Raw genomic sequence first — 23830 nt, 5'->3', positions numbered from 1 at the left:
CTCCCTCAAGCCATTGGGATGTAACTGCCTTTGTTGACCTGTCATCGGCTCAGGAAAATAATTGGTACCAGGTTGAGATGGGTGTAACCCAAAGAAAAGGCATTCAAATCAGTGCCATTTAGACTGGGAGCTCGGGGGGTTGCGGTGGGGTTGCGGGGCAGGCAGTTCTCTTTGTATAATCTGAGTGTTGTGAATGTAGCAGAATGAATTTAAATCAGACACAGATAAAATAAAGAAACAAAGAAAAGCAAAATTGGAGAAAATAGAAAGGAACAACATTGGGTGAATAGAATCAACTTTTTGTGATTTCCGTACCTGGATGATTGAGCATCAAGATCATCATTTCATTTCTGTGCCATTTAAAGTCATAATAATGAATTGTTAATTGAATTCTATCTAGAGGTTGTGGCTCCATCGTATAGTGGTTTACACATCGACCTAACAAGTGAAAGATCGCTGGTTTGATCTCAGCAGGAGAAGCAACTCCGCCTGGGGCATCCAATCGTAAAAAAAAACCAAACTCAAACATGTAGAGGCATCTGCTACGGTGAGCAGCTTTGGAAATGATGTTTGACGTTCAAGGAAATCCACAGTTAAAAGGAAATTCTTCAAGTTCAATATATTGTTTTCAAAGTCATTGAGTATCTGTGTTTCTCCTTCCCCATATTAACCATGCTTAATTATTTGGACGTAACACGCAACAATGGGTCATTTTAACAGCTTGCACAAATGACCTGTGGAGGTTGTTTTCTCGAGAAAGATGCTGTCAGAAGTATTCCAGACGAATCTGTTATAAAGTCGTTGAAAAATAAAGACAGAAGTGCAGTTCTGTATCTCCAACTGAGCACCTTAAGGTCAAACAAGAGCAGATTGTTCTTAAAAACCACATTGGGGGACACTAGTAAAGGATCCTGCCACGAGGCCTGGGGACATAAACCTTCATCTGTGCTGTAACAGAATGTGTTTACTTGACAAAGTAAAAAGCATATGTTGTTTTTGCACGAACCGCACTGATAGAATCTGCTGTCCAAAGGGTGACAGTCTCACACATTTCTGTTTCGGTCCATCGGTCTTCAATATCCACCAATTCGTCTGTAGCAGAGGGTCAGAAATGAGTTGTCTCTGTGCTAGCCAGCTGGTCATGTGACAGCTGCAAGCCATATGCAGGAGCACTATTCTGAGTATTGCTAGCTTAGCGTTCAAGCCCCTGTGCTTTCACTCAGTAAACCCTCCACATCCCCAGCACTGCTTCCCTCTGACTATCGTGACTGCCATCATTCTTACTACTAATAACTGTGAAGAAAGCAGTCGCACTGGAAAACAAAGCAGGGAAGTGCAAGTAATCAGACTATTATAGAAGTTTAAACAAGCTCATAGGGCAGACAGGCTGTCTGCTAAGTAGCACAGATCGAAAGCCACCTTCTTCATTCAGGTGTAATTGTTTAATGCATTCAAGGTACAGCTTTTTCTGTGCACTGAGAACTAAGCATTAATGTAGTTGGAGATCCACAAAGACACAGTGCAGCTCCTTTTGACCTTCTCCATACTTCTCCATAAACACTCAAAAATGGCATCTGCAGCACTCTTTTTTGGCTTGGAGCCATACTGCTGAACTGATCATCATCCTTCTCCTTAACTTAGCTTCAACAAATCTTTCTCATATCTTCATGGTATGGCTCATCAGTTTTATCCCTCTGTACCGACTACAGCTCTGCACATCACCTTTGTTTTTCAAAACTGGTACCTCTCTCACTCCCCAGGATTGTATTAAAGAGGCTGGTTAAAAAGTCCAGTCTGTCCCTGAAATCTCCACACCTCCACTAATATGCCATTAGGTCCAATGTGTTTCCACCCTTCATCTCCTTCATAGTTACCCTCCCTTCCTTTACTAAGAGTACCCCCACCCCCAATGGCTGTGTTATCCAGTACTACATTTTAATTAGAAAATTAAATATATTATGGAGAGCGAAAATAATCAGGCAAGCTTTGAAAAATCTTTAGATTAGTATTTTGAATGTTATTTTATATGAATAGTAAATGGCCTAAATGCTGTTAATATTTTCAGATATAATTTGAAAAGCCTGGGCAAGGTTGAGTGGAGGTGATCTGTTGATCTCTTTCAGAGAAACTCAATTAAAAATGCTTTATGCTCCTTTCATTGCTGATTTTAATACCGGTCTTGATTTGTTTACTCCCCCGCATTTCATGTGGTTTATGTTGTTCTTTTTCAATCACTTTTGTGTGCACTAGTATTTCATTAATGTACATTTGCCTGTGGCTTGTCCACCAAGTCCGCTAAGAGTTTCTTTGACTTACTAAAATGTGCCGTCCTCTATAGATTATAGAGCGTCTAAGTGGAAACAATCAATCCTTTCATGCATTGTGTTGTTTGCGTGTGCTTGTGCAATGGTCTTTTGCTTTGTGTGAATGGTTTTCTTTATATGTTTGTGTGTTTACACTATTTAAGTGCGGGTGTGTTCACAAGTCTGGCCTCACGGCTTCTGGAGCACTTCTGGGCATCGAACAGCCTGTGAATGTTTGGACCAAGGTTGTCTGCAGTGAACTGATGTGTTCCTCTTTTGAAACGACTGCTTCTTTTATTTAAAATAGAGTTAAACATAGTTGAAGGTGTATGTATATAAGATGTGTGCATTTTTTGCCTCAATGTGTTTGCATGCCCTCTGTAGAGATGCTTATTGCTCTGCTGGTTACTGATGAATCTCTGGTTCAATGGAAAGTGACTAACACAGTGCAAACCTACAACAGTGGCCCAAATCCATACCCTCATATTTGCTAACAGTCCCATTAGTCACATATTATTGTTGTTGCATTCTTGGCTACCTGTAACTCAGTGTAGTTTTTATACTCTCAGCACACATCAGAAGAGGCACTTAACGCCCATCTTTAATTTACGGTACATTCAAAGCACCTACAATACAATACACACCAAACAGACGTCATGCTTAATCAGTTGCACCCCCACACCCCCATGTTTTTCCACCTGAATTAATTTGCTGCACAAAAGTGCAATATAAATTTCAGGAAAATTACATGCAATATACAGCGTGCGTGTGTTCATGTGTGTGTGTGTGTCGTATTCTCTTCAGTATAATAAACTTAAAATATAAACACTTGATCTTTGGCTGAGTTAAAAAGAGGTTGAGAGGATGTTGTAATGCACAAACACTTTAACAAAGCAACAACAACAGAAAAAACTAAAACAAAACAATTGATTGCTTCAGTATTTAGCAGCATACATAGTGGGTGCTACCCAGGGTGCAGATGTGCATCATAAAATGAAGAGTGCCGGTCGGTGGGAGGAACAGCACAATAATTGGACATGAGTGAGCTTTGTGGTTCATAAGTGGAGACTGTGCGTGTGTGTGTTGAATACCTGCTATTGTGTTTCGGTTGGTCTTTTTGTTTTGTCTGAACTGCATTTAACTTTGTAAAACACTAAAGTGTTCCTGTGCCTTCCATAAGAGCTTCTTTAACACTGTCATTTTTCCTGTTTGCTGCTTCAAATAGCGCACTAGCAGCTTTAAGAGATCCTCTCGCATAAGTGTGGCTTTGCCAACGTATGCCTCCTTTACCAGTCTTCCAGGAGTTTCCTTTTGATAGGGAAGTAGTTTTGATTATGTCAGGTATGTCAGTAGCATACCCAGCAGTCAAGCCTGATTGGATACCGCTTCTGGGATTTTTATTTTGCTTATCGGTGTTTGTTCATTCTGTGCGTATCATCAGGTACATATTTTGGAGATTTGGTGAAGGTTAAAGTGCGCTCAAAGCAATTTTCTCCTTTGTGTACATCGCTGACTTGCAACCTCTTCTGTTCTCACGGTTCACACTCAGGGCTCCATGGTCATGCACTTGAGATCTCTAGGTTTAACCACAAAAAGCACACAGACACAGACACACACAAGAGAAACAAATACACAAGAAGTGTGTAAGGGAAACAATATCCTTTTTTCATCTCTGTGCCATTTGGGCTTGAGAATTCCAGCTTACCCCTGCAGTCCATAAAATGCCTGTCAGGTTAACTGCTGAGTCTACATTAACTGTAGGTGTGAATGTGTGTTTGAATGGTTGTCTGTCTTTCTCTGTTAGCCTTGCAATAGACTGGGCACCTGTCCAGGGTCTACCCTGCCTTTCACCCTATGACAGGTGACAGACTCCAGCCCAACTGTAACTCTGAATTGAATAAATTGAAGAAAATAAATGCATGGCTGAATGGATGATTAAAATACCATTAAAATTACAGGCTGCTGATTTCTTTGACAGTTAAAATTATGAATTCAGAAGAAGGGCAAATACTTATGTCATCAACTATATATATTTCTCTCTCCAGGTAATATTGTAACAAATAAATGTGGACTTGTGTGAAAGCTGATCCTTTAGGTCTGATGGCTAGATGATTAGGTCAGAGCATCTCCAAACCTGTAGCTCTTGTGAGGTGTTCCCGGTCTGCAATGATCAGTATCTGCGCAAGTTGGTCCAGGGAAGGAACAGTGATGAACCAGCAGCAGGGTCATGGGCGACCAAGGCTCACTGATTCAGGTGAGGACTAAAGACTGGCCTATGTAGTCCGATCGGAACAGATGAGCTACTGTTGCTCAAACTGCTGAAAAGGTTGATGCTGGTTCTGATAGAGAGGTGTCAGAATACTCAGTGTCACAGTTTGTTGCGTATGAATCTGGTCCTGGCACCAATATTGGGCACGTGAGCATCAGAACTGGATCACAGTGCACTGGAAGAAGGTGAGCTACTCTGATGAATCACATTTTCTCTTACATCATGTGGATGGCCAGGTGTGTGTGCTAAATATGGAGCACCTGCCACCAGGTTACACTATGGGAAGAAGATAAGCTGGCAGAGGCAAATGTGATACTTTGGGCACAAGTTTGAAGTATTGAGTTGGCCTCTAAATTCTCCAGATCTTAATCCAATCGAGCATCTGTGGGATGTGCTGAACAAACAAGTCCAATCCGCCTCAGAACTTACAGGACTTACAGGATCTGCTGCTAACACCTTGGTGCCAGATACCGCAGCACCCCTTCATGGGTCAAGTGGAGTCCATGCCTCGATGGGTTGTTTTGGCAGTGAAAGGGAGACTAACACATTGTTAGGGTGGTCATAATCATACACCTGATAGCCGCTATCAAGTAATAATAATAACAAAGTCATTTTAATGTGAAACCAGCAGGCTACAATGAGACAGACGCCATTGATTTCCAAATTATGTTGGAAATCATAATTTGGAGGCAGCAAGGTGCAGCAGGTGTTTCATTATCAATTAATAACGTTTCTGTGCAAAGGATGAAAACTTAACTTTAGCTCTAAATACACAGTGTAGAACTTTTATCATCACACTGCCAAAGAAGGGCATTATTGTCTCCTTCTACAGGAGCAAAAAGTAATGTTTCAGATATATCTGTTTTACATATTATGTGATAAGTTGTCCTTCACTCTATGCTGATTTAAACAAGTGTATTGGTGTTGTTTAAGGCAAAAGAGCATATATTGAATATATTTTAGACTTAATTGTCTTCAGAGACAAAAAAATAAAGCTTTTGTGTTTTGTTTACAGTGGAACTGTCTCACCAGACATTTTTTATATATTAGGATTGACAAATTTAGCTCTGCTTGAAGCTGTTCCCCAACAGTATGTCAGTGGGGCTAATGAGCCCTCTTTAATTCTTTTCTGTTTCTGCTCTCTTGAACTTTGTTTTTGGGGAGGAGGAGAAATGATGCATTTTAGCTCTCTTTTCCTGCCCTTAATCCCTCCAGGATCAGGTAAAATGAGCTAGATATCTGCGTGGATGAAGTTTGTGCATGTGTGGGTGCGCGTGTGTGTTTAGCAGAGGTCCAAAAAGAGTCCCAGCAGGGATACTCTTCCTCTCATCTCCTTGCTCAGTTGCCTTCGATTTTTAGAGCAATATGAGAAAGATAGAGAGAGGCAAAGTGGAATGGACTGCCAGGAAGAATCATGAACACGCTCTTAGGAGCACAAGGGACTAAGTGCTGTGGAGAGCTGAGTGTATGTGTATGTGCGGGGGGGGGAACACGTGTCCACGGTATGTAGGCGACTAAGATGAAACAGCCTGACCAGACTGCATGCATTTGAGTGAAGAGGCTGAAAGTAAAAACACAAAAAGAAATGAACAGAAAAAAGGGGAAAAAAACGAAGCCAACTAAATCTATTTGAGAACAGACACAAGAAGAAATTGTTTCCAAGGTCATGCCGCTGTAAGTGTAAATGTTTCCTTCACGCACACACACACGGGGCCACATACACACACGTCTTTAACCAGATTACTGTGCATAGTGCACTTCATGTTCCATAAGACGGTGGCCTTCGTTTCAAAAGCCCAGCCACTTTAAAAGGATTACACTGGGGATACTTTTATTGGCTCAATGTGTTTTCAACCCCCTGTTCACAGCTGGCCTGAGGTGCCATATTAACTGGGCAGAGGAAAAATTCTGCCTGCAACAAAACAGACCTGAGAACTCCCTGCGACTCCTTGTTCTCAGTTCATACATGAGGCCATCTGCAAATACGAGGACACTTACTGAGCTGTGAGAGAGAGTAGAAGTGGTCTGAGTCAGCCTAGGTGTTATATATTTGGTTTGCTTCCTACAGTGTATAGAGCAGTGGTTCTTAACCTTGTTGGAGGTACCGAACCCCACCAGCTTCATATGCGCATTCACTGAACCCCTCTTTAGTGAAAAATAAAATGTGATTTTTTTTACTGGTGCACAAAATGAGCCATGCATGTGTCACGGTGCGGCATGGCACACCATGGAAGGAGTGGGGAAGGAGGACCCAGGCGCGGTGCTCTATGTATAAACAGTGTGTTTATTTACAGAGTGGAACAAAAACAACAATAAATCCCCGTGTTCTCCCAGACTCCCGTGTCGTGTCTCTGCGTGAATAGTTCGTGTCTCTGTGCTCTCCGCTCCCGTGTCAGCACCCCCCGGTGCTCGCTGCTCTTCGTGCCTTCCACGCTCCTCCTGCGGGAAACAATAGACGCAGCCGTCAGGACACAAATAACCGCGGGCATACACTTACACACATTAACTCAATTCAATGGGACGACTAACGTGGAGTCTCAAGGAAATGATCCCGCGTCGGTGGGAGCTCCAACTCTCTCCTAAGTAGCTCCCCCGACGAGGCCTGATCAGCAGCAGGTGTGTGACTTCGGGTGTGGCCAGTCCTTCCGCAGGGCCACACCCCTCAGGCCTGCAGGTGGCTGAGCTCCATCCTCCAAGCATACCCGCAGACACACACACACACACACACTCACATCTACAAGCATGGAGAAGAGCAGCAGCAACACCAAAATACATATAATAATAATAATATAATTCATAACTGCTCAGGGATCCTGGGTTGCTCAGACCCAGGACCCTGACAGCATGTCATGGCGAAGGCTCTGCCGAACCCCTGAGACCGACTCACCGAACCCCTAGGGTTCGATCGAACCCAGGTTAAGAACCACTGGTATAGAGCTTACCACCCAACTTATCTAATGCACGGTTTCTAGAAGTCTAAAACAAAGCAGGCAGAAACGGAGGTTTTTTACACTTAACTGAGCAGAAAATGATCAGTATATTCATGCATTCCTGCTAGTCAATTACATTTTCCTGCCCCTCCCTGAAAAAGTCCACCAAATACTATAAAATAAAAACAGACTGAAAGGAATAAAAATAAAAGTAAGATAAAATAAAAGTATGGAGCTTTTACATGTACGTCTCTTGCAGTCAAGTAAATGTCAAGCTTCTATCTAAAATAATATTACAAATACACACACACACACACACACACACACACACACACACACACACACAGGAAGCGGGTGGATTTATTAGGTGCTGGAGTAAAAAAGAAAGGAAGAAAAGTCATTTCTGTTGGGTGGAGAGCAGCTAAAAAGGAGGACGCAGAGATCAGGGAAGCTGATAGGAAAATGTAATGTATTAAATAACAAAAACACAAAGAATAAACTAGCAGTCAACAGTATATAATCTCCACAGACACAGTAACCTTAAACCAGACGTTTGAGAAACCATTACTGGAATCAGTCGTTTGGGTCTCACTATACAGCAAGCTGCCTTTCACTGGGTCCACCTCATCTGACACCAGTTCCACAAATGCAGCTCCGTTGCTAGTCTCCAGTTTCCTTGACATCCCATGCAATGTGATTTTTAATGCTTCCTCTCCTTTCTTCGCTGTCCTTGACTAAATTGTCCTTCACTGTGCTGTCCTTCACTCTTTTACACCAGGTGACTGTGCAGATGTTGACCATTTCCTCAATTGGGAGATGTGCATATAAAATTTCCAAAAAAAAAAATGTGTAAATAAAATCCAACAAATCCAAAACAAAGTTTACTAATAGAAACCAAACAAGATAAAATATTAACATTTATTTAACCCCGTGACATCAACAATGTCTCTAATCCTTTCAACAGCTTTTTTTTTCCACATAAAGGGAGAGGTCTCACTGATCCCAAATTCAATCTGCAACATGAAAAGGACCACGGGCATACAGGCAGCATTATAAACAACTCTCATCATCTTCTAGTAGAAAAAAAAACAGAAGCGCTGGTCCTAACGTGGCATCTAGGACTACAGAAGCAACTGAGACACAGTAGTCATAGCAACATGTTGATTTCATTTTTTTGTCTTTTATCAACTCTGTCTTTCAAAGTCAATCAATAAAAGCTATTCAGACCATTATTTTTAAGCCTTCTCAATTTATGTGCCTAAATCAGCATTTCCTAACCAGAGACTTTGACCTTATCTCAAAACATATCCAGCTGCCTCTAATTGATTTGAATTGCCATGCTGTTTCCAGACCTGTGTATGGTCCATGGTTACACTTTATTATTTTCCATCAGGTTGGCTCTTTTTTTTTACCTGTTTTTGGTAGAAAGTTGGTCATGACTGAAGCAAACTGGCTCTGTCTTTGTTTATAAATTAGCACATTTTAGTAGATCAGCTGCAGAACCTTCTACTCCTATTGGTGCATTATTGGTAATGCAACCACACGCTAATTTGCCCCCTTAGTAAAGTTAGCCCATGCTCTTGAACTTATTTGAACTGGATAGGGTTCAGGGATTTTCTTCTAGCATGAACTAGACTGAAGCGTGTGATCCGCAGCTCTGAGTGTGCTGTAGTCAGCAGTAGATACCCAATAATGTATGTATTGTAGGTAACTTTAATATACTCTGCAGCAACCCTTTTTTTCATGTGCATTCATTACATTTTGGCAGGAAATTAGTGTACTATGTGTAGATCAGGAATTTACACATTATATATGATGTGTAAATTCCTGATGATTGCATCTGCAATAATCCCGCTGTGGTTAATTTTCCTATTTTTCAGTGACTTATCAAAACCTCTAGTGACAGTGGCAGCTAGTTTGTAATTAAAGTTCCAAACTTACTGCACTGGAGAAAAAGCTCCACTCAGGATAGTTAGCATCTACAAGTCCATGTTGTGATTTCTCCCTTAACCAAACAGAATGATCCCCTTTCTGTTTTCCTGCTTAGTTCTGTCCATTTGGACTGCTCATAGAGCTCTTGATCAGAGTCCTGAGTGAGGATGCCCATAGCATTTCAGAGCAGGGATACTGATCATTTTTCCATGATTTTCAATTTTATGTACTTGGTAATTTCTTTAATCATTCCACTTTGAATGGGTCGATAATAACTCACCTTTTCCTGTAGTGTTGGTAATAAACTTTGCTTTCAACGCTAACGGTCAGGGTAGCTTAGTTATAAAATGAATTTGCAATGGCGTGCACTAGTAGGTTCCATTTGGGTGGAGGTGTGAACCTCTACCTGAGAGTAATAAGCATTTGAACACCTAGCAAATGCTCATTGAGTCTGCCACTGATTTGTGCTGTCTGCAATGGTTCAGGTTGTTCTGCAGAGAAATCAGCAACGTGTTTGCATTAGCACTGTCATGTAACAACAGCTGTGGCAGTGAAATTATGCAATTATACAGCGGAAAGTATGTAATCACAACATGGATTTGAATTGGTTAATGTAACAGTTTCTTTTGATGGAAATCTGAAAGGCACATGTTCTGGAAAAATATAGCATAGTTACAACTTCTTTGTGCACGCAGTACAGACAAGTACAGCTGTGTCTGCTGCTGCTGTGGGTGGTGGGATTAAGACTGGGGATGTTATCTTCCTGAGACAGAATCCATTTCAAAGAAAATGTCAACTATTATATGAAACTGACATATGCAGGATGTTGTGAATTCCTCTACAAAAAACATCTCGACAAAGTTTGTCAAACGATATGACAAACTGAAACTGTTCCTAGCGACTGTTTTCAAAGTAATGTTGAATGTTTGAATATGCCCGTCAGTGTAACATTTTGTAATACGGGCATCTCATTCCTCTGTAATTAGATCACATTTAAATATAGGCCCACACCAAATTTTAAATGTGAAATTATGATATAATTCTGTTGTTTTTACCAACTAATACTTGGAAGTATATACACTAGAATAAGGAGGAAACAAGCCAGGTTTATACAGGGAACAATAATTATACTGCAAGTAAATTTAGACAATGCATGAGTTTTTTAAGTGCCTTCAGAAAACTAACTTCAGAAATTTGCCTAACTTCCAAGTATTTTACATGAAAGCTATGTTTGAGCAGTCGTTGTGAGAGAAAAGCTACGTTAGACTTGACTCATTATAAGGTCACATAGACCTGCAAAGTTTGAGGGGATTTACTTTTTCTTGTGAGTTGGTAAGGGAGAACAGTCCTTGCATTTATATTGGTAAAATAAAAGGACCACTGAATTAGAGAATATTATTCATGTTAAGATAATGAATATTAATTAAAAGTGTAAATAAATAAAGATTGGATTCATCTACTCCATAATCAGCCTACGCCTGAAAAGTACAGGGTATTTATGATGTGAGGTGGGGTAATAAAGTTTGTTTTTATGTAAATTTACCATCAAATTACACACTACCTGAAATTACTTAGGAGTTTGCTTCCTGTAAAAATTTGGCTTAAGAAATTATTGCATATTATATTAAGTAGTGTTTCACTACTACTTGTTCTCCATTAGTTTCTTTCATATCCTGTAAAAATGTCAAATTAAAAGTAGAGATTCTGATGTAAATGCACCATCATAGTCTTTACTGTTTAGTTTATTCTCAGTATGCATGTGATATGTGCACTCAGTACACATCATTTGTGATTCTTGTGACTCTTGCCCCGCAGCAATACTTTGCAGTGTAGGTGTATTTAATGGCATGTTCGGAGTGCATGTGAAATTTGAGAAAAGCAGGAAGCTGTAAATGCCATATCTCGAATTGCACATACAATAATGGAGCGGGGTAATGGCTCTCAAATGACGCACAGAGAGAACATTTGTGACTGTGAAGCCATTTGATAAAGAGGGGTCGTGATAGCTGGGGGTAATGGCACCAGAAGTGCGTATTCAGCTCCTGTGAATCTACCCTGGTCATTTGGATGGATGCTTTTAGTTTTTTTTCTTCCTCTGTGTACCTTAATGCATAACACTCCTTCATCTCTCTCTTTGTTTTTCTCACACTTCCTCAGGGGCAGTCACAGACGTGGGGGTGTTACACAGCAGCAGAGTAACTGTTCAGTGAGCCTTTTTTCTGCGGGTTAATAAGTCCCCACCTAAAAACAGAGCAGCGCACACGGTGATACGGGAGAACGGTGACTTACGACACAGAGACAAACTTCGACAATTTGTATTGTGCATTTCCGCCTCTCTCTTCTCCTCTCTGAGGCTCTTTTTTGGTCTTGCATTTAGACTCCAGAGGGGGATTTTGCACTTCAGCCAAGGTGGATGGAAAACAAGTTTATGATAAAAGCCTGACCTTTGTCTTGGCTCTATCATTTTGCTGCAGGGACAATGTTGAGGGAAGGATGGCAGACAAATGTCAAAAGAAAAATGCCATTGCTCACCGAGGTGGAAATAAAGGCGGACTTTGATATGTGTGGCAGCACTTACCTCCTCTGTGTTTTTTTTTTTTATCTTCTTGTGTAGTGCAGAACTATCAGCGCTCCTTTATGAGTTTTTCTTTTTGTATATGAACCTTTGAGCTTGATTGTTGTTATATTGTTTGTTGTTTTTTGCCTTCTTTTTTTTTTACCATGGTCAAAAGCCTGCTGGGTGTTTTCACACAGCGTTGTGTGAACTTGCTGCTTTGGATTTGTTAGGCTCAAAGGCTGTAGGTACCTGCTGCAATGCCACTGTGCTCTCCAGCATGCCACTGAACCTCCCCTACTGCCCTCCCAAGCAATAACCAACACACACACAGACACACACACATGCACACACTCACGTACCAGACACCAGGCGCTTGGATCATACCCAGAATGCACAACTTGCCAGGACCACAGAAGCAGCAGGCACACAAACATGCACAGGCCTATATACTGCTTTTTACACCTACACATGTACACACAAACACACCTAGGGGCAATGCAGAGCAGACTCTGAATGATTGGGTTATTCTACTCTCAACAAAACCAAAAAAAAAAAAAAAAGCACAGTGTGATCCCGCTTTATCTCACTCAGCCCAGGGCTGCAAACAGCTCATAATCTCAAGGAACTAAATCCAAACAGAACAGCCACAAAAGGCCAAAGAGGGGGCAACAGGTGAATTATTTTCTGGCCGTGTCATGATTTTCAATTACAACCCAAAGGACACACAAGGTCTATGTGTAAGGATTTTATTTTTCTATTGTATGAAACTGTGGAGTTTAGCTTCCATTGTGTCCTCCAGACACTGTTCTAAGATGAGAGGACAGCAGAAGGAGCTCTGTACCAGGTACAGCGCAGGTCAGGGTGTCACTGTCTGAAAGGGACTGCAGAGAGACAGCCTCAATGTGACCCAGGTGTTTTGGCAGGAACACATTTTCTTTTGCTGTATGCTCTGACTGACTAATGAACTTGGAACTTGCTTGCATTCTACTCAAGGAGAAAAAGCAAAACAATAAAAAAAAGCCTTTCTCCCCCATATGGAGAATAAACTGAATTTAAAAAATCCTAGTAATGCTTTTTAATACAGTCCATCCATCCATTTTCTTCCACCTATCCAATATATCCGATACAGGGACGCAGCCGCCATGGTGCAACATGCAGGTTACACCATAGACAGGTCTGCAGGTCTCTTACAGAGAGGCAGACAACTATTCACACACACATTCACATCTATGGTCAATTTAGAATCATCAAATACCCTAGGACTTTGAAATATTTTAAATAATTTGATTGTAAGTGAGTAGTGCTTGATGGTAATTTTGCAGAAAAAAAAGCAATATTTCCTGTCTTACATTGTAAGTACACGGTACTTTTGGGTACATGAATACAAATTTACTCACGCATTACTTAAAATTACTTGCGCACTCCTTAAATTTACTGACTATAATTATTTATTTATTTACCGTTAAACCTCAATTATTACCTCCTTATTCAACTGCCTACCTTTGAGTATTTATAGAAAAATATAATAACAATGTCATTTGAAATGAAATACATATCATTTAGGAGAATTATACCCGTAGTCATGGGTCATATCACATCCAAGTGTTTTTCCGAGTGTTACCCACTATACAAAAAAGGGCCACATTCATGAGTATATGAGACATATTGTGCCATATTTATTGTGCCATATAGAAAGTAAATGCTTACTTTGTACTTTCTTTTCAAGATCCTGTTTACAGATTACTGTCAAGTTTCTTAATCATTACACCATCCATTGATTCAAATTAAATAATCCAACAATGATATTCAATAGAAGCAGAAACCAATTCTTCATAAACTGGTATCTATGTTCCTTTTCCTTTGTTTTATTCAATAAAATACACTAAAGACTCGACCCAAAGCTCAACCCAACATTTTGAGAAAGGCAGTTGACAGTATTTTTTTCTTTCTCGAAAGACTAATCAGAGCCTTACAAATGCACATCAGGGTAGCCTCGCAAGTTACACCAAGACCTTTGCATTTCATTTCTACTAGGCAGTCTAATTGTGTTGAATGCTGGCATGAGGGAACTAAAAGGTTACATTAACTCCTCACGTATTTCAAGATCCTGCTTAGTGAAAGAAGAAGAATAGTGTACTATTTTAGCGGAACAAAAGACGATATCATAGTATATATTTTTTACAGTGTAGTCGCCATGTGAGTGTGACTTTGGATTTCTTGCAGACATCTGCATTACAACCTGTGGGTGTGAATTTACAAAGATGTGGGCATTTAGTAGGCAGGGAGGTACTAAAGGCAGGCTTTGATCCAAGGTGCAATACTAAAAAAACACTGCACCTCTAAAATACCCACAAAGTTTTTTTTAAATGAACTTACACTATATAATACACATTTTCTCAGCTCTCTACCTGTATTACCCGTATAGTCTAACTGATCTTAATTCAAAATCACAGAGCGAGTACTCAGAGCAATGTAATAAAGTCTTCCCCCCCTGCAGATCAGTCCTGTCATCTTGCTCTGTGAAGCACAAAGCCAGCACACTGAGTGCAAAGAAGATTAAAGTTTGCAAAGATCTCCAAGGTTCAAGGAAGCCATGGATCACTGCATTGAAGAAGTGGTAGTGGGTAAAGGGGGAAAAGTGCAATGAGAAACACCCCTTGACAATGGCAGAGCTGGGATGTTTCTTGATAATTTGCAGCAACCCGCTGATGGACATCTCTGAGCCTCTCCGAGCTGGCGTGAGCTCCCCGTTTGCAGTGTAGCTGTAATTGCCTGTTGGTCACAGTAATGGCTAACTGTCTGTGCTACGTTTGCTTTTCATTATGTTGATGTATTCATCATGGCCCCCTTTTGTTGACCTTATCAATCAGAGTTTAATTTCAAACAAATTTCTTTTTAATTACAACGGTTTCTCTTCCTCCCCTGTCCCCCCGAGAGGCTGTTCAGATTGCAGCACCCGCCTGTTAAGGGGTGGCACCTGCCAGCACAGTTACGGTGGCACACCGTTGCTTGGTCAGAGATTAATCAGCCATTATAGCGCCCCTGCCATGCCCAGAGCCTCAAGTCAAATCCACGACACTCAGCTTAATTGGCAGTGAAACGACAGAGGCAGATAGTCCCCCTGACCTGCAGCCAGCAGTAAAGGGCACATGAGCTCCAGCATTCACCTTTCAGCTGTCACACAACCTGATTATATTAGCCCGTACAACTTTGATAACTGGATTGCCTAAACCCTGAGATTAATTTGAAGTACAAAAATGATTCAGTGGCCTTTCACTTCACTCATTTGTGAAAAGACAATGAAAGACAATATTACAAGAAAGTGGTAATTATGGAAATGTTCGAGTAATACATTTGATTAATTTAGTGGCAACAAACCCAGTAAAAAGCAGAGAATATTGAAGAGCTGAAGGCAGTAATGGGTTTCATTAAAACAACTAAAAAAGAAAAATGGTTCCTGCTGCATTAGCTCCTGCTGACCACAAAGCCACAACCCCTGCATATTTTACTGCTCTCAGAGCAGGGCCACACCAGCTACCGCATTACACATGCAACTGGCAAATCTCAGTGCGTGTTTGGTATTTAAGCTGCTTTAGCATGGCAACTGTTGCCGTGCATTGGCAAGCCACTTTGCAACCCATCTCCCATTTCGCTTTATATACATATCACATCACCATATAAAGAAAATGCAGAAAAAATAACCCATCCGATATATTCATATTTTAAAAGAAAGATCAACTGTCCCCTGAGGTCACTGCTGTCTTTAGGTTTTGCATACTTAGTGACAGGAGAGCACATGGTACTACTGGCTGTCATTTCCAAATGTAAAAGTAAGAAGAAAAATAACATTTGGTATTGTGTATTTTGTAAATATTTAATTCAAATTATAAAATGAACATGAGCGGGCTAATGTACCTTGAGATTTTTTTCTCAAGTGTGCAAAAATGTGACAAGATCTCATTTCCACAGTCACTTCCATTGCTTTCTTTAATGTGCCAGAAAAGACATATTGGATGGATATGACAGTTGCCTTGTTAAAATGCTTTTCAATTGTCTTATCATATATTCACTTAAATGAATCCTTTTGGTTATAGTGGCTGATCTAGAGTTTTTTCTCCATTAACAGAATTCACCCACTTGCTTCGATGTGTGTCATGGTTGTGAAAGGTCATGATATTTGAATACCAGCTTAGGTCTGGTTGGGAAAACATGATAATCACACATGAGCAGTGTGCTCTGCTTGTTAACACATGAAACAGAAAATAATTTTGGCTCTGTCGTTAGGTGTAACACGTCTCTTGCATCTCAGTCAATTTCTTCAGCCAAACAGCCACCAGGTCTCACGAGATGCTGGCAAATTGACCTTCTTCCATTCACAAACACAGGTTATCACATGCCATTTACTGAGTGCTTTTAGTAGCCATTCAAGTTGTTTGCTTTTAAAAATTGGGGTCACTCAAAGTGCAGTTTTTTTCACGCGTGGGCATGTTTGTTTGGTCCTTTTTTAAGCACACATCTTATTATAGTCTGTTTGAAGCCTGAAGGCCTCACAGCACCACACAGTTCAATCAGATGTCGAAAAGACCAATCTCACTGGTGTGTCGTTAGTAGATAAAAGCTCAAAGCCTTTTAGCGAAGAGAACAACTGTTCTCTTTCTACCTGCAGAGGGGAAACTGCAGACAACTTTGGCTGAGATTCATGTTCATTTCAGATTGATTAGCAGATTAACCGTGTGTAGTTTTGATACAAGACCCCATTGATGAGTATGTGGCTAATCACTTGGTTTCAAGGCATTAGTGCTTGCAGCCGTGGGTTCGATTGTGTTAATCGGCTGCAATGTTTCCTCTGGGAATCTCTGGGACTGATCGTCCGGCTCATTCAATTCTCCCCCCACCTGCACGCCCTCCCTTCTACCTCTTCTCGACTTCTGATGTCCTGCATTATTTCTAAGGATAAAGAAACATATCATACATTTTGTTTCACTGACTCAGGGTCTTGTCTCAAGTTGTCAGTACATGAACCCCACTCTGCTAAAGTGGTGCCAGCATCATATTTCTTACCAATGAATACACGAGCTGTCATTGGGGGTTAACGCGTAGGTGGTACTCCCATTGAGATACTGTGGCGATTAGTGGAGGTGGAGTCTCTTTTAATGGTCTCATTACTTCTGCTGAAAAACGATTCCATCCCACACACTGAGAGCAGTGAGACTTTAAGATGGATTTAACCCTCAATGCCAATGCAGCTTGGGCACACCGACTGGAAAAACAGTCCACTTTGCACATGCTTGATATGACAAAGGTCACCAGCAGTGTGATATTAATAAACTAATTTGCAATGTTCACACCAATAATCACTGTGTACTGCAGTTTATGAACAGAAAAACTTATTGTTTTAAAGTTTTTGAAAAGGCATTTTCTTAATTCTAACAAGCTAAGACTTGGTTACAGTACACATTTAATGCACCTTTACTACAGTTGCTTGAAGGATGATGATGTACAAAAACTTACAGAAGCCTAGTTGGGAGCAAATGGATAAGCAGAAGAGGATGTACGTATGGATGGATGGATTGGAAGGCATGTGGATGGGCTATTGGTATGTCCAATTAAAACAACAGAGCTACGTGCATCAGTTTAGGAAAAAATGATGGTTGTGCTTAATCATGCTCATTTCTAGCATAGTGGTCACGACATCAGGTAGGGTGACACACGAAGGTCTGCACAGACTACCCAAGTCGAAAAATTATCACAAGCAACATTATGTGACGAGCTGGGAGTGAGCCCAGGTTGGAATGCTTTGTGCTTTCACAGGGGAAAATTTGGATAATGCTGAACAGAACCTTTGGGTCAGCGTGACACTGCTAAGTAGTCATGGTGAGTGGCAGAAACCGAGAATGAAGGATTAAAAGATCAATAGGTCATCTAAACTGTGAGAAGACTGAATTTGAAGCCGATGACAAGCCCCTTCTATTCTCTAGAACCCTCATTAGCTGTCATGCATTGTACTCAAACAGTATTATGCCCTGTATTACACATTTATTGGGGTTGCGCACTCGTACCAAGTTGGAGAATAATATTAGCTTTTTTCTTGTCATCTTTTACAGATTACTTATTTTTGGATTTGCCTGCATGGGATCCTGCTAAAGCAGTTGATTTTGTCTGGTTTATTTCTGCAACAGTGTGCTAATTGTTCTGTAACAGTCCAACAACAGATTGCTTTGGAAAAAAAAGCCTCTCAAGAGTGATATTTTTTTGTATGTCTTGGAGGCACCGTGATAACACATTCAAATAATGTTTCTACTTGATATTCCTGTGCATCATCAACAGCAAGATTTTCATTCCCAACATGACACAGTTTGACATTTAAAGATGAAATCCTGTGGAAAAAAAAAATGTTTTACCCCTAACTGTTGTCACAACCTCATGCATGTTTATCACACCCAAATACACTAACGTGTTCCCATCTCTGTCTCCCTGTAAATGAGACTGATTGTATCAGCGCTGTTAGCCATGCTTTGCGGGTTGACATTCATGAATATGCATCCCTGTGGTGCTAACATGCATTTCCCCAGTCTCATTACCTTTTTTTCTGCTACTCACATTAAGTGAAAATATAATTTCAATACTTGTGCCTAAATATCAAGTTAAGTACTGAAGTGATAGAAACTTGCTCTTTCAACACTTAATTTACATGGATTACATTTAGCTATTTCAGCTATTGCTTTTGGCAAGTTCCATTATGACACTATTATGTTTAGCTAGTAATTTGAACCATTTTTCATCAGTCTATTTTTCAGTTTTCATAATTTCCTTATTTTGGTTACTTTTAGCTAATTGAACCATTATTACATTTACAAAACTATTTCCCTTTTTCCTCTTACCTGTTCCCTTGACTGTTCAAACCATTTAAGCTAACAATTTTGACTTTTGTGGCAGTCACTTTTAGCTAATAGTTTCTAGCACTGTCATATCCACCTCTTGTATATAATTATACCAACCATCTATCATTATGATGATGATAATAATAATATTTAACTAACATTTTTGATGTTAACAAGCTAACTGATAATTGACTCCTGTTGGTTGAAGATCTGCTCCATCTGATAGCTTACAGATTAGCATGATTATAACTTCTGATCACCACTGTTTCAACTTTGATCCTATTTCGATGGTGATTTTTCACCGCGATACAAACACATCAAATTCACATTAGTTGAGTTTCATACAATCTTACCACAAGCACCCAGGCAGCTGTAGAAGTGTCCCCCGGGCTCCGAGTACTCCTGGTTGGGAATCACTGTTTTAGACCGTGTTAATTTGATTTTAAGTGCAGTGAAAGCAGATAATTAAATTGTGTGGAAATGATTAAATGAAAATGTAATTGAAGATGCATTTGTTTCATAACAACAACAAAGTGTTCTTTGTGTACTCACATTAAACGAGCATGATGTCTGGGTGCATTTACTTGTCTTGTTTGGAAACTCCACTTTTTAGCATTGTCAAGTGGCTTTTACTGGCATTCAGTGCATAACTGAAGTGCTCTATAACAATGATTGCTTGATTAGGATTTAGAAAGAGCATGCTTTCTTTGGTTTTCCTTTCACTGAATGAAAAGTAATTATTGTTTATGCACTTCATTCACCATTAAATAAAATATTCTGTTTTTTAAGCACCGCTTCTCAGGGGACCTCAAATTAAAGCTTTTCATCGTCAATTTCAATCCACATACAAAAACATGACATTTCGAAAGTAGACAAAGTGCTGTGTTTTTCGTTTGTTTGTTTTTATGGCCTGGCTAAAAGGCAGCAAAAATGGTTCATATGATCCGCTGTTTTCTTTTGGCTCTTTGTCTCCTTCTTCTTCTTCTTCTTTTGACTTTAGAATAGTAAGCAAATCGCAAGTGGATTGGCACAATGCTCCGCACAATCCAAAGGGCTTTTATTCAGTTATGACCATTAATAAGACCCTGTGTTTTGACTCAGACCACAGTTTTGTGTTGGCAGCACAGTGGTGGTCTTTGGTTGAGTTTTGTCACCATGCTTTGAAACCTGCGGGGAATGTTTGAAGGAAGAAAAGAACAAAAGAAAGAACAGAAGTAGCAGGGGAGATTAGCCAAAATGAAAAGGTCTTATAGAAAAGGAGGCTGCAGGAGCTTTGCCAGTAAAATTTGTACGGCTATTTGCAGCAGCATGTTAGGTGAACTTGTCTGTGGCCACGTTTTGTTTTGTTTTTAAAGGTGACATTAGTTGAAGATTTGCATTTTAGTATGTTAAGGCTGAAGCATAGACTTTTTAGTTTACATATGTTTTCTTTCTGTCTCCACAGTGAATAAACACAAGCCTTGGATTGAGACATCATACCATGGGGTGATCACTGAAAACACTGACATCGTTCTGCTGGATCCTCCCCTGGTGGCCCTGGATAAAGATGCCCCAGTTCCTTATGCAGGTATCATACATTTCAACCAGGTTGTCAACTTGACAAGGATCATAGCAACAGAGCAGACCAAATGGAGGCGGTCGCCAATGACTCAGGTGTTAATCCGCACAGTGAAGCATAGCCGCGGGATATACTTACACTAAGGGTATAAACATATAAAGCTGTCATGTGACATCAATGTGAAGGGGCTTAAATTGGCTTCACTATAACTGCTGCATCACAGCCTTTTTTTAAGAGTTATCCGAGCTCTTTGCTGCCTGCAACTATTAAATCCAATAATTCCCAGTGAACATACATCACATACTCATCTTTCATATTTATTTAGAGTGGAAAGTAGCCCAAATAAGCCCCATGGTGGCGGAGAAGAGTGGGGACGGGAGGGTAAGAAAAAAAGACGAGTCAAACCGGATTAGATTCTTCCCACTTTGTGGCCATTCCAGCTCATCCAAAGGGTGCCAGCTCTTGTGGGAGGACGTTAGCTGGAGGCTGTTGGCGAGCCCAAACAGTCAATCTCCTGCCAGGCTGCTAATGTGGCCAGGGCACTAGCATGGGGCTGTTGTGCGGGGCTGAAGCCCACTCACAGAGACCCTCAAGCTGAGCTGGACGAATGGTTGGACGGAGAGGGGGGCGCGTGTGATTTGTGTGCTTACCAACACATTTTTTTTCATTATTGGCTATTGTGAGTGTGTGCGTATGTGTGTGTGCATGTGCTGGAGCATGGCCTGAGGGGCTCACTGTAATGGCCACCCCACAGGGAAAAAGAGAGAAAATGATTAGACAGTGGGGAGGGTAGCTGGCTGACCAGCGTATGTCCTCTGGCTCTTGAAAGACTGATAGCCACACAAGCAGGAAGTGCACACAGAGAGCAGGCAGAGCACATGAGTATTCCAGGATTGCATAAGTGAGAGTAAAAGAGAGATCTTGCACTTCGATATTAAGAAACAAAAGCTGTAGCATTACCATGATGTTTTTTTGCAGTCCGCCCTCTCTTGTCCTGCTATCTCTGTCAGTTCTACATTGTCTATTGCATCTTATCACCACTTCCCACATTCATCTCCCTCCCTGTGCACTGTTGAGCAACCCCCAGCAAGCCCACAGTGCAGCAGACACTCTTACAGAAGTTTTATCCAAATGCACAGACAAGATTCAGGCCAGAGAGAGTTATCCAGTAATTAGCTGAAGTGAATCTTTCCTTCTTCCAGCAAATTGCCAGTGTGGAGTGGCAGGGCAGGTAGTGGTTAAGGCTCATTAATTAGGCCAGCCAGGTTTCAATTACCATAGATCTAAGACACGGACACGCCACGCCTGACTGACAACAGTCACCCAGATGAATCGACGATTGCAGGAGCAGTGATATATTGACGAGATTGTAAAATCAGCATCTGCTTGAGCACATTTCTACACTTTTGAAAGGTGTTAAAATGTCTCTCTCTCACTCACACACACACAAACACACACACACACACGTATACACACCACAAACATTTATGTGGAAATCGGGATACACACATTTTCTGGGAAGCCCCTCATGGTTGAGATTAATTCAGCAGCAAAATATGACTAAGCTGCCGTACACACCTGTCTTTAACATCACTCCAAACCTGACCAGTAATCCTCCCGGACTGCCGAGCAGGATGCAGCAGTCACCACAGTCACTGGTCTGGAACAACAGGAACTGTGGCAGCACTGTGTCTGTCTAAAAGCTGGCTGAGACTGACATCAGCCATCACTGTGGCGCTACAGCAGATCAGAAGCTTCAAAATCACAGAGACAGAATATCATGACAAGTGAAATGCGCCAGCATAGATACTCATTGCTTTATGCATGGCTGTGTGTGACAAAATGGAGCCGTTTTGCCCTAGGAAACAAGGAGAATAAAAAAGGCACCTGATTCAGACAGCTATATGCTCCAGACATCAAGGCAACACTTCAATATACATTCTCTGCTTTATAACTAAGTTGATTTTATATTCATGAAGTGAGTTAGAATGTGCAGGAAAGAAACCTTGTCTGTAGCATATGCTTCTGTCTACTCTGTCACAACACATAATTTTATTAGTTGACAAGTGCCTACACAAACTCAATCATCAACTTGGATTTTTCCGTTCCAGTGACAGCTCTGCATAGAGCGATGTTGAAACTGTGCTGGAAAAGTGACAAGTACCAAGAGAACATGTCAGCTTGGTAAAACTAGACCTTATTAGGTTACCAAGGAAATCAGAAAGACTGCATCAGGCTGTTATGCAAAACTACAGATTAGTTTTAAAGACTGAGCTCGAGATAAAGCTAGTTGTAGTTCTCTGTAAACTCTGGTGTTGGGTCAGCCTGTCCGGAAACACATCTTCCACATGCTTCAGGCTTAAGTTGTTAATCAGACATCACATCAATGCAACACCAGGTCTCACAAATAATACATAATTTAATCATTACAAAAGGTTTAGTATTCTCCGAACCTGAGGAAGGAAACTGCTCCAACATGTATAGAAGCCGTTACTTCCCTATTTCTGACAGCACAGGCTGTGGCTGCCCTTTAGTAACCCCACTGCTTTCACCAATGCTGGGTGCTGGTGATGTACGTGATAGTATTAGGTACAGTGGGTTCTGAGCTTTCTTTAGCAGGGTGCAATTGTGTGATGACTGTCACCATAACCATTCAGGGTCGCATGGGGACTGGAGTCTTTTAAAAGAAAGAATATTTTGAAAGAAAAATATTCATTTGCTCCATCTCAGCTCTGTGTCTGCGTCTCTCAAATAGGGCCTTAATTTTCCACAATCTCCATGTCTGAAAAGACAGTCATGGGTGTCTAGTTTGAACAGAAGGGAGCTGAGCACACAATCTTGGGTGGCTCTGATACTGAGCACTGGAGCAAAGTAGGTGTTACTGCCAGTCCGAATGGTTTGGCACTGAAACTTGTCAATTTAAATTCATCTTTTAATTTCCATCTGTATACTTAATATGATGTAATTTTGTGCTCCTTTGCCATAAATTAGGAGCTACTGACTGATCTGATTCAGATGCACTATAAAGGAATATTGGCCTGTGACATATATTATGCAACCTCATTTCCATAAAAGTTGGGATGCTGTGTAAAATGTAAATAAAAACAGAATTCAAAGATTAAAAAAATCGAATTAAACCATATTTTATTCACAGTAGAACACAGGGACATTTTGAACGGTTGAAAATTAGAAATTTGACTTTTTGGGGAAAAAATTGCTTATTATCAATTTGATGGCGGACAGGGCCATCTTTACTACTGTGTAGCTTCCCCTCTCCTTAGCAACAGTCTGTTAACATCTGGTAACTATGGAGACCAACTGCTGGACTTTTGGAAGAGAAACATTGCCTAGTTCTGGTCTCATATTTAATTCCAGCTGGTCAACAGTGCAGTCTTCTTTG

At 40.7% G+C, this 23830-nt stretch overlaps 1 protein-coding gene across 1 annotated transcript in view; it reads left to right on the top strand.

Annotated features, from left to right (window-relative positions):
• Positions 1-20108: 20108 nt before the first annotated feature.
• Positions 20109-23830, top strand: part of LOC146618336 (calsyntenin-2-like) — a 245815-nt gene continuing 242093 nt past the window's right edge. Inside the window, exons 1-2 of the mRNA XM_085371494.1 lie at positions 20109-20160; positions 20278-20439. Of these exons, the coding sequence (XP_085227620.1) occupies positions 20109-20160; positions 20278-20439 (214 nt within the window). The remainder of the gene's footprint in view (positions 20161-20277; positions 20440-23830) is intronic.

This window comes from Diplotaxodon limnothrissa, linkage group LG14 (genome assembly GCF_057381915.1).
Source record: "Diplotaxodon limnothrissa isolate DT_005_m linkage group LG14, D_limnothrissa_male_GT1.1, whole genome shotgun sequence".
Taxonomy (NCBI): domain Eukaryota; kingdom Metazoa; phylum Chordata; class Actinopteri; order Cichliformes; family Cichlidae; genus Diplotaxodon; species Diplotaxodon limnothrissa.
This window is presented reverse-complemented; position numbering and strand designations above follow the sequence as displayed.